Raw genomic sequence first — 12,500 nt, 5'->3', positions numbered from 1 at the left:
TCTACCCTCCAGCCTCACATTTGAAAAGGACGACAATATTTTCAACTCTTCAAAAAATTGTGTTCTTTGTTCTTCCACGACTTAGCTAATCCCACATTTGAAAAGGACAAGATATGAAACGCTTCTATTTATCCTCTTTCTTCTTCACTTTCAACTACTTTATCACTTCCTTATCACTTCTTTTTTTTTTGTCGATGTCCTTGGTCAGCTTCCTCTCTTGCATAAATAAAATAAAAACCTTGATAATGGCAATACTGTGAACTTTTCTGAACAATAATAAAAAAAAACATGTCTTCTTTATAATAAAAAAAATATTTATTCCTCCTCTTAACCATCACACTTCAAAAACAGATCAATAAATAAATAAATAAGGACAAATCATTTTTCCTCCTCCCCCATACCAAATAGAGAATATTAATACAAACAATCCTCTTTTCTAATCCTCTCACTACCTTCCCTAAATTAAGATAAAAGATGATAGTTAACTCTTTTTAATACCTTCAATACTGGGACACAATTTTACCATGAGATTTGTGTACGATTAGACCATTTTATTAACATTAGTATGAGTTTACGGAGGTTAGATCAGTGGCCAGAACTTTCACTATTTAAATCCCCCAAAATGAGTTTCTGAAGCTGCATAAAATCATCAAATAGTAAGCACAATGAATATGGAAGCTCGTCATGGTACTGAAGGGGTTAAAGTTACTATGATCCCCTCCGTCTCCTGAACCGCCACACGCATGTACAAGACACAGGACGCTGGAATACTGTGAGACTCCTTCTAAACCCACTACTGCTGCCATGCTTGTGCGGGAGGAAGCTGTAATGAATGATCTGAAACGAGGAATTCACTTGAGATGGTACACACTCTCTCTCTCAATACACCTGCAGGAAGGAGAGACAGACGGGGAGAAGCCTTATTACCTCACTTTTCACACACCTAATTCACTAAGTAGAACAGTAGGTAACCATTTATCAAACTAGAATCTCTCTCTCTCTCTCTCTCTCTCTCTCTCTCTCTCTCTCTCTCTCTCTCTCTCTCTCTCTCTCTCTCTCTCTCTCTCTCTCTCTCTCTCTCTCTCTCTCTCTCTCTCTCTCTCTCTCTCTCTCTCTCTCTCTCTCTCTCTCTCTCTCTCGTGATACTCTTTCCTACTCTATATGATAAGTAAAGGTAATTTGAAGCCTAAACCAACCAAATTTTTACTTTTCTCTCTGTCTGAACTTTCAACAGACTGGAAACTCATCAGCTTTATTTGTATCTATTTAAATTGTCAATATGTGAAGAAGACTGACGGAGAGATAAAAAAGACAAGGAGAAAAAATTCATTCATGCCGCCGCCCCCTCACCCCCCTAAAAAAAATGTTAGTAAATAAAGAGATATATAAAGAACGAAAAAATAAAAAAATAAAACAAGGAAATTGAAAGATAATTTAGTCTTACGTTCGACTATTATTATTATTATTATTATTATTATTATTAGTAGTAATAGTAGTAGTAGTAGTAGTAGTAGTAGTAGTTGTTGTTGTTGTTGTTGTTGTTGTTATCATTATTACTATTACTTCCTCTACAGTCCTTACACCAGACGATCCTTCTTCTCATCACGTAATTGATCGAATTGAAAAAAAAACACACAAAAAAAAAAAACAGCAAAACAAAACAGAACAAAAAAATAAAGCAAAAACAAACAAACACACCAAACTCCAACACATACACTCACAAAAATACACCACAAGCACACTACTCCCTCTCTCTCTCTCTCTCTCTCTCTCTCTCTCTCTCTCTCTCTCTCCATGAAAGACGAAGCAACAAAAGTAACCTGAGAACAAACAAAAGACTTAAAAATACCTCATCAATGTTCGGGAGGAGGAGGAGGAGGAGGAGGAGGAGGAGGAGGAGGAGGAGGAGGAGGAGGAGGAGGAGGAGGAGGAGGAGGAGGAGGAGGATTAGAAACGAGGGAGGGATCGTGAAAGGAAGGAAGGAAGGAAGGAAGGAAGAGGAGGGAAACGTATTATATGACGAGAGAGAGAGAGAGAGAGAGAGAGAGAGAGAGAGAGAGAGAGAGAGAGAGAGAGAGAGAGAGAGAGAGAGAGAGAGAGAGAGAGAGAGAGAGAGAGAGAGAGAGAGAGAGAGAGAGAGAGAGAGAGAGAGAGAGAGAGAGAGAGAGAGAGAGATTATTATGAGGGAAATCGTGAGGCCAAGGTTCAGGAGACATCACCCAAGGGAGGTCATCAGTGAGGAGAAGGAGGAGGAGGAGGAGGAGGAGGAGGAGGAGGAGGAGGAGGAGGAGGAGGAGGAGGAGGAGGAGGAGGAGGAGGACGAGGAGGAAGAAGAAGAGGAAGGAAAAAAAGAAGAGAAAGGTTGGAGCATAAAAAAAGTACATAAATAAAGACGACAAGAAGAAGAAGAAGAAGAAGAAGAAGAAGAAGAAGAAGAAGAAGAAGAAGAAGAAGAAGAAGAAGAAGAAGAAGAAGAAGAAGACGAAGAAGAAGAAGAAGAAGAAGAAGAAGAAGAAGAAAAAACATAAAAAACATTAATAAAGACAATGAAGCAAAAGGAAAGGAAAAAAAATTAATACAATAACGAAAAAAGAAGAATGACTGAATTAAAAAGAAAATAAGAAAGAGAAGAAAAAACGAAAAAAAAGAAAAAAATCACAAAAAAATGAGAGAGAGAGAGAGAGAGAGAGAGAGAGAGAGAGAGAGAGAGAGAGAGAGAGAGAGAGAGAGAGAGAGAAGGGAGGCTAATTAATAGATAAACACGAGGAGAGCGCCCTATCCCGTGTTAGGTTAGGTGGCGTGGGTGTGGCGGCGAGGCGAAGCGAGGCGAGGCAAGGGCGTGTCTGTCTGTGGCCTGGGTGTGGTTGTGTGTGTGTGTGTGTGTGTGTGTGTGTGTGTGTGTGTGTGTGTGTGTGTGTGTGTGTGTGTGTGTGTGTGTGACAAGCATACATTATTAGTGTGATGTATTTCCATTGTTAGTTACTTAATCAGTTAGTTTGGTGGTGTTAGTAGTAGTAGTAGTAGTAGTAGTAGTAGTAGTAGTAGTAGTAGTAGTAGTAGTAGTAGTAGTAGTAGTAGTAGTAGTAGTAGTAGTAGCCTGTCGTATAACTTTACTCTAAAGTGGCTCTTATATTTCTGTCTGAATGGTGTCCTAGAGGAATGCGTGGTGGTCAGATCTTGAGGAAAACCGTAAGCTGTCCTTGTGATAAGTGTATTAATCAACAGAAAATCAATATTATTCACATAAAACCAATTATATCATCAATAAGCTACACTGTTTTGAACCCAGGAGACACTTTAGAGTAGACAGATAGTAGTAGTAGTAGTAGTAGTAGTAGTAGTAGTAGTAGTAGTAGTAGTAGTAGTAGTAGTAGTAGTAGTAGTAGTAGTAGTAGTAGTAGTAGTAGTAGTAGTAGTAGCAGTAGTAGTAGTAGTACATCACACAGAAAGGAAAGAAGTTACGAGTCACCACATCAGTGATCTACTTACAAAAGTTATGTGTTTAACTTAGTAACTTCGCCACTCAATCGATCAGTTTGTCAGGCAGTCAGTCAACAGTCGTCACTCACTGAATCACTCACTCACTCACTCACTCACTCAATAACATCAAAGAATTCAAGCTCGTATTCCGATTGGTAATAAATAATCTATATCTGATTTGCTGATTATTGGTTAAAACAATGATATTCACGGTTTGGTTTTGGTTTTGTACCTTCTTGAGTATATATATAATCTTTTCTCTGTCCCTTCTAACATTATGCGACGGTTCAATGCGCCTCATTTTCTATTCCTGCCATTTGACTTCAGCAATATTCTTTAAAAATCACGATATTAACAATCTGGTAATTGTTATATATTTTTAAACAGCGAGAAGAAAACGCTACATAATTTTGCAATCAAGATTTTTACGGGACTTGTAAAAGGACTAAGACAATATAGGAAGTTGCAAGAAGGTAGGGAGAGAAGGGAGAGGAAGGAAGAGAGGAAGAGAGGAATAACTAGAAAAGGGAGAGGAATAGGAGGAAAAAGGAAGATAGGGAGAGAAAGAGGAGGAAGGAAAGGAAGGGAGAAGAGGAGGATAAAAAGAGGGAAAGGAAGAAATTAGTGAGATGAACAGGAGGAGAAAGAAGGAAAATAGGGAAAAAAGGAGGAGGAAGCTAAGGGAGGGAGAGAAGGAGGAGGAATAAAAGGGAGAAGCTATCAGCCTTCACATGACAGTCAGTAGAAAGCAAGCCTAACTAATTCTTGCATTCTTCCATTCCTTTCCCATTTCCTCCTCTCTCTATCTTCTTCCTCCTTCTTTTCTATTCTCTCCTCTTATTTCTCCTCCTCTCCCTCCTTTTCCCTCTCTCCCACCTTCTTCCATTCCTTTTCACTCTTCCTTCTCCTAATCCTCTTCTCTCTAATTTCTTCTTTCTCCTACTTTCTCTCCTCCCCTCCCTTCTTATTTCTCCTCCTCCTTCATTCCCTATATCCTTCCATTCTTTTCCCTCTTCCTTCTCCTATTCCTCTTCCAACTTCTTTCTTCTCCCTCCCTCCATGCTCCTTTTCCTCTCCCTCCCTTTCCCTCCTCCTTCTTTCCTATATTCTTCTATTCCTTTCCTCTTCCTTCTCCTAGTCCTCCTCTCCCTAGCTTCTTATTTCCCTTCCCTCCTTCCTCCTACTGTTCCCTCTTATTCCTCTTCCTCTCCTCTCTTTCCCTCCTCCTTCTCTCCTCACAGTCTTCAGTTCCCTTCCCTATTCCTTCTCTTATTCCTCCTCACCCTAACTCCTCACTTCCCCTCCCTCCTTCCACCTTTCTCTATTCCTCCTCTCTCTCTCCCTTTCCCTCTCCATTCTTTACTCCCTACCTTCTTCCTCTTCCTATTCCTCTTCTTTTTAACTTCCTTCTCCTTTTACTTTCTTTCCTACACTCATTTCTTATTCCTCTTCCTCTCCTTCCCTTCCCCTCAACCTTCTCTCCCTACATTCCTCAATTCCTTTCCTTCTTCCTCCTTCCTCCTTTCTTCCTTACCTTCTCCTTTACCCTGCCCTTTCATTCTCTCCCCTTCTTCTCTCCCTATATTTTTCCTCTTCTTTCCCTCTTTCTCCTCCTCCTCCTCCTCCTCCTCCTCCTCCACATCACGTGCTAACAAGTCTAAGCTCCCATTCGCCTCCTTTCCACCTCAGTAATTGGTGGCTGAGTGGAGGGAGGAGCTGCATGATTGGTGGACGCTGAGGGACGAGGGGCGGGGTTTGTTCGCCATGATATACTGAACGGGCTATATCTTATTTATTTATTTATATATTCATTTATCTTACTGTGTTAATTATGTTAGGTTGTTAAAAGTAAATGAACAAGATAATAAGTAAAAATGCTTCTTGTAGTGGAGATACTTTGGTTACATACAGTCTCTCTCTCTCTCTCTCTCTCTCTCTCTCTCTCTCTCTCTCTCTAAAATAACTCAACTGTATTTACCCGAGAACGAACAAACAAACGAATAACAACAATATTGACATTTTTCATCAATGTCACATGACTTTCAAAGGCGCGTGCACACACACACACACACACACACACACACACACACACACACACACACACACACACACATCATTCCCGTTTATTAATATGAGGACTGGAGGGAGGAGGAGGAGGAGGAGGAGGAGGAGGAGGAGGAGGAGGAGGAGGAGGAGAAAGGAGAAGTCATTACCACACCAAATATATTCTCAGTGTACCTTCCTGTAATTCTTGTCAACTGTATCGTACTAATGTGTTATTTTTTCCTTTGTTACAGTGATAAAAGATAAGAACACCACCACCACCACCACCACCAACATGTCTCCCTCACAGCCTCGCTCCATCGCCTTCTCCATGCAGGTCTTCAAGCGGTACCCGGAGGTGAGTAAAAAAAAAAAAATAAATAAAAATAAAATAAAAAATAAATAAAATAATAATAATAATAATAATAATAATAATAATAATAATAATACACGATTTATTCGAATTGCAATACATACATACTGAAAATAAACAATGTTGGGGGGGTGGGGTGGAGGGGAGGCTTAAGAGTACTTCGCTAGTCTAATAATGGCCGTGTTTGTGTGTGTTTTAGCGTATTATTAACGTTTTGTGCGGCATTTTAGGACAATTTTTAATGATATTTTGCATTGAGATTTTGTGTATTTTTAATGTTTTGTGTTGCATTTAAAGTTTGTTTGAATTAATTTAGTAGCATATTGATTGAATTAAGTGATGCTATTACCGAGTTAAATTTTAGTGCATTAATGAATTAAATCAAGAGTGCCACAGATTATGTATTTGTCAAAACAATTAGAATCTGAATCTGAGTGTGTGTGTGTGTGTGTGTGTGTGTGTGTGTGTGTGTGTGTGTGTGTGTGTGTGTGTGTGTGTGTGTGTGTGTGTGTGTGTGTGTGTGTGTGTGTGTGTGTGTGTGTTTCTGAAAGACATATCTGCTAGCTAACTTTTCAATAATACTCGTACATCTTTACAAATCTGAGTCCTTCCTTATTTATTGATCTGTTTATTTCTTTATTTTTCTATAGGGATAAAGAAAGAGGTGATCACTTAGCTGGTTCGTGTTTTTTTTTTTATTTAACAGAACAACAAAAATAACAATAAAAAAGACGAAAAAGAAAATAAAAAATGTATGGCTGTGTGTGTGTGTGTGTGTGTGTGTGTGTGTGTGTGTGTGTGTGTGTGTGTGTGTGTGTGTGTGTGTGTGTGTGTGTGTGTGTGTGTGTGTCACGAAATGAAAATATTTGCACTTTGGAACAGTCGACATGAGTGAGAGTGATGATACGGTACTCTCAATCCTTCATACCCTTCTCTAGTAAACTCTGGAACTCCTTACCTGCTTCTGTACTTCCAACTTCCAATGACTTGACTTCTTTTAAGAGAGAAGAGACTTTAAGACATTTATCCCTTTCTTTTGGCTAACTCTCTCGGACCTGCAAGGGGAATGGCAACTAAGTGGGCCTGTTTCTTTTTTTTTTTTTCGCTTTATGTTGCCCTTGGTCAGGTTTCCTCTTTTACATTAAAAAAAATAATAATAATTTGAAAGCCACGTCACTGTATATCATTACACTAATTGTTCATGCTTCAATAGAATGTACTGAAATAAACTCCTCGGATCAAAAGAGAGAGAGAGAGAGAGAGAGAGAGAGAGAGAGAGAGAGAGAGAGAGAGAGAGAGAGAGAGAGAGAGAGAGAGAGAGAGAGAGAGAGAGAGAGAGAGAGAGAGAGAGAGAGAGAGAGAGAGAGAGAGAGAGAGAGAGAGAGAGAGAGAGAGAGAGAGAGAGAGAGAGAGAGAGAGAGAGAGAGAGAGAGAGAGAGAGAGAGAGAGAGAGAGAGAGAGAGAGAGAGAGAGAGAGAGAGAGAGAGAGAGAGAGAGATTCAAATTTCTTCGTTCATGTATCTTTGAATATTTGGTGCTTGCAATGTTCGATAATTTTTCTTATTTTTTAGGGATGTTGGAGGAGTGAATGTATGTGCATACCGTTACATTAATTGCTTGTGGTAGTATTGAAAAAATAAATTCCACAAAACATGCACGGTGAATCGTTTTCAGAATCTTTCGTACTTTTACAGTGTTCAATTAATCTTTACCATCATCATCATCATTATCAACATTATTAATATTGCTTTCTTTTTAGAATTATTACTATTACTATTATACTTATTACTATTAACATCATCATTATCACCATCATCATTATATAATTATGAATTACTTATCAATCTATTAATTTACTTGGTGGGAAGAAGTGAACGATTCTCCTAATAAGTTCCAATATAAAAAAAATATATATATATATATACATAATTAATGAATAAAAAAGAAGAAAAAGAAAATAAGCATAATTCATCCCCACATGCAAGACAATAACAATAACAACTAACACTCACTCAAGCACACAACGAACACTCAAGCACACACTCAGGACAGTACCATCACATATGTACATCTTCACTTCTCACCTCGCTGCTCAGTCCCCAACCACTCCCCGCGACAACAACCAACACACATCCTTGCATCTGTGTGAGTGACAAGCCAGCGAGAGAGAGAGAGTGGTTCCGGGAGAGCAGCGCAGTTCCGGGGCGGTGATGAGTGTAGGATGATTTGGAGATGTCTCGGTCCCTTCTGTGACTTGGTAATGGCTGGTGGTGGTGATGGTGGTGGGAGGAAGAGATGGAGGATGACGATAATGATAATGACAGTAAAGGAATGAAAGAAAATAGAATAAAAGAAAAAAAAATGAAGGGATGTATAAGAAATGAAACTAATAAAGAGAAGACAGAAAGCAAACACTCAGATCCTCGTTGGAAGCAGCGGTAAAAATAAATACGTACGAGCATCTACAAACATATAAAAATAATAAATACAAACCTTCATTTACCTTTTGGCATGGTCGTGGTGGCGGAGATTGTGGTGGTGGTGGTGATGGTGGTAGTGGTGGAGCTGAGTGGGAGATTACATTAATGACTCATACGGCACCAAAATTCTACGTTCATTATAACAAATCTATCACATTTTTACATCTATCAACAAATTCTACGCCTTTTACCACCTGGATAATAAAAAAAAAGGGACAGGATTATCATACAAGAAGATACAAGTTATGAGACGATGATGGACAAGATTCTAAACTGTTATTGCTTTTCTTCCAACACACACTGCTTCTTATGTCACATTTACAACGAAAAATACTGCAAGAATTTACGGAGGATTTGACGCGACTAATGGTTCGAGAATCACAACACAATCTAAGGAGAAGCATTGTTTGTTGTGTCTTTGTTGCACCAGAGAGAGAGAGAGAGAGAGAGAGAGAGAGAGAGAGAGAGAGAGAGAGAGAGAGAGAGAGAGAGAGAGAGAGAGAATGACACGATTACCAGTTTGGATAGACACAACCTAACAACTGCCTCATTACAGTCAGTCTAAGTGGTATTGCCAGGACTGATAATACAGGAAGTGAGGATGATGAAGATGCAAAGAAAGCCCCCAGAACTTTCACAAACTTTTAGCAACACGTCCGTCTCAGTGTAAGAAAACAAGCAACCAGTGAATAACTATTTTTAAGTAAGTTTTGTTTCGTTGCTATACATTTGTCATTACCGTCGCAATCATTCAACATTAACCTAACCTACATTCATTTAACTTAACAGAACCTCATCTAACACAACACAGCATAACCTAACTTAACCTAACCTAACTTAACAGAACCTCATCTAACACAACACAGCATAACCTAACTTAACTTAACCTAACTTCTCCTACCATGAACTCTAATTATTGGAACGAACCAGCCATTTGAGTTAGTGCCGAGTCAATAGGGAGTTTTAAAAGATAGATTAGATAAATTCATGGATGGGGATAATAGATGGAATTAAGTAGCTTGGCTCATACAGGGACTGCCAAGTGTAAGCCTGACAGCCTTTTGTAGCTTCCCTCTTTTCTTATGCTCTTGCTCTTACGTTTTGTTACTTATGAATCATTCCACCCGCGGCATTACATCAAGCTATCAGTACAGCACATCACACTGACACGCTGACATTTGCTGTTGCTGTGCGAGTCTGTGATAACATCGATAATGGCGTGTCTGTGATAAGGTCAGTGGAAATGTGACATTCTTATCCTCAGCATCGATTGGCTATTTTGAAGACTTCCTTTGCCATTATTTAGTTTGACCTTTAAGCACCCCACTTCTGCCTCACTGCCTGAAACATTGACGCGTGACGTTACTTATATAAAAACTGTGTTCGTTTATTATGCTGACTTAATTTGAGTTTTGGCAGAGGAAAGGTATTTTTAAACCCCTTCAATACTGAGACGCATTTTTAACTTGATTTTTTGGGTATGATTAGACGATTTCATTTGCATTAGGAAGGGTCTATGGAGGTCAAAAGATTAATGGCCACAGTCTTTAGTATTTTAATCCTAATGTTTCTAAAGCTGTATAAAATCGTCAAATAGTTACCAGAATGAATATGAAGATACGTCCTGATGGTCAAGTGATTAAGGTGAAATTTTCCTTTAACAAAACAATAACACTACTTTAACTTGTCATGTTCCAAAATTTCTCCACTTTCACAGCACAGTTATAAGATTGATAGGTTTATGATTTTTTTTTTCTGTTTCTTTTCTCTCTTTTTCAAATCTGTTCCCAAATTCAGAGTGACCTTTGCGAACGAGCCACTGTCTTGTGCCACGTTCAGACCTTATGGGTTCTCGCAGCTTCCCTAACTGTCTCATGTTGTTAATCCTATCATTACTTTTCATTATTTCGTTACTGACTGCTTCTTATCAATCACTAAGCATTCACAACTACTGTCAAAACAATAACTTATGAAAAAATGTTCTCACTCTACAACAGTTATGGGTTCTCTTTCCAAACGGATCTACTTTGCTTTTAACTCCTTCATCAGTACTGGAATGCATTTTTATCATGAATATTTGGTGTGATTAAACAATTTTACTTCTTTATGGAGGTCGGAAGATTAATGGCCAGAGTCTTCACAATTTCAATCCCCGACATGAGTTTCTGAGGCTGTACAGAATCGCCAAATAGTAAGAAGAATAAATAGAAAAACGCGTCATGGTACTGAAGGGGTTGATAATAACGAGAGTAACAATAATATTCAAATTTTTCTTACAAAGCAACCTGTACGCAAAACACTTTTCTCACAACACAAACCTAACACTGCAATGTTCTTTTTTTCTAACCTTACTACTTTCCTTCCAATAACAAAAAGGCTTCTTTAACAATTTTCTAAAGGAAGCGTCTGATCACTCACTCACACATACAAACACACACCAGTCACCACCTCATTCTCTCATAACACTACTAGGGATAAACGGCCACATATTTCCTTGACTCAGTACTACTTTCCGTCCAATGATAATAAAACGCACCCACTTCTTTAAAGATGTTCTAAAGGAAGCGTCCGATCAATCACTCAAACAAACACAAACCATTCACCACCTCATTCTCTCACAACGCAACACTACAAGGGGTAAACGGCCACACATTTCCTTGAGTCAGTGCTCCTTTCCGTCAAATAATAACAATGCTTCTCCATCACTTCTTTAATAATGTTCTAAAGGAAGTTCTGATCACTCACTCACACATACAAACACACACCAGTCGCCTCATTCTCTCATAACACTATAAGGGATAAACGGCCACATATTTCTTTGGGTCAGTGTTCCATTAAGCTAGTTTTCTATGATGGGATAAAAGAGTACGGTTGTCTGGGACTATTATATAATGCACCGCCCCTCCCTCCATGACAGCGGAATAGCCAGCGGGGCCCTCTAAGCTGGGAGGAGTGGCGGGGCGAGGCACACGAGCACGCCAATGATTAAATTATGCTGTGTTCTACAAAGGTCACTACCACTAATCCTTCCATTCCTGCTATTTCGTACTGTTACCCGCCTTCAGAAACGCTTTGGTCTCTCACTACGTCTATTTTCAAAGATTACAGAGATGATTGGTGCAGTCCTTAAGAGTGTTTGTCAATAATACCTACATAATTCTTGCTAATCTTTCACTATAACTATAAAAACACGCTTAAAAAAACCCGCGTAACTTCAATGAGAGGATTTTAAGGTAGTGAAGGTGAGGGAGGCCCTGAAGTGTCACGAAGAGTGGTAGAGTCTTAGGTCCGTCTTGTTTAGTAATGTTTGCAGACACTTCTCTTATTATAGGCAATCCTATTAGCTCTACTCTTTTTGGAATGGTACCTTCAGTGAGACGCCCTACTTTATTTTCCTGATTCCTTTTGTACTCTCGTGGACAGAACCAGTCTTATAGTATATGTGAAAAGTTGTATCAAATAATAATAATAATAATAATAAATAGATACAGATTAGATAAATAGTCAAATTTTACATGACACATTGTTGGTGGAAATATGAGGAGTCACGAGAATATAAACATTTCTCATTACCACAGCAACATTTAAAACCTAATCTAACCTAACAATCCAACCTAACCTGATTTACCTACTCTTTCCTCACCTCACTAATCTCACCTAACAGCCTGATCAACATATAACTTCACCTCACTAACCTAACTTAATCTAACCTAACGTCTTTAAAGCTTCACCCTAAACTGATGCAACCGAACTTCAACTATGTAATACAAAAAAAAAAAAAAAAAAAACTTGAAAAAAAAAGACTATGATGTAACATTTTTCACACATATAAAGTGTGTACAGAACAATTACGCGAATAAGAACACAAGAAAATATTACTATTACTACTACTACTACTACTACTACTACTACTACTACTACTAACACAAATACTAGTACTTATACTATTACAATTACTACGACTATTATTACTACTACTGCTACAACTACTACAATAACTACTACTACTACCACTACTACTACTACTACTTCTACTATTAAAACAACAACGACTACTACTACTACTACTACTACTACTACTACTACTACTACTACTACTACTGCTACAAATACTACGACTACTA

At 38.6% G+C, this 12,500-nt stretch overlaps 1 protein-coding gene across 2 annotated transcripts in view; it reads left to right on the top strand.

Annotated features, from left to right (window-relative positions):
- The window catches only part of LOC123518880, a 461,886-nt gene that overhangs the window by 18,026 nt on the left and 431,360 nt on the right, over positions 1-12,500 (top strand). For both annotated transcript variants that reach the window (XM_045279931.1, XM_045279932.1), the window contains exon 2: positions 5,778-5,881. In XM_045279931.1, the coding sequence (XP_045135866.1) occupies positions 5,778-5,881 (104 nt within the window). The remainder of the gene's footprint in view (positions 1-5,777; positions 5,882-12,500) is intronic.

Source organism: Portunus trituberculatus, chromosome 44 (assembly GCF_017591435.1).
Source record: "Portunus trituberculatus isolate SZX2019 chromosome 44, ASM1759143v1, whole genome shotgun sequence".
Lineage (NCBI taxonomy): Eukaryota > Metazoa > Arthropoda > Malacostraca > Decapoda > Portunidae > Portunus > Portunus trituberculatus.
The sequence above is the reverse complement of the archived record's forward strand: the minus strand, read 5'-3'. Positions and strand labels throughout refer to the sequence as shown.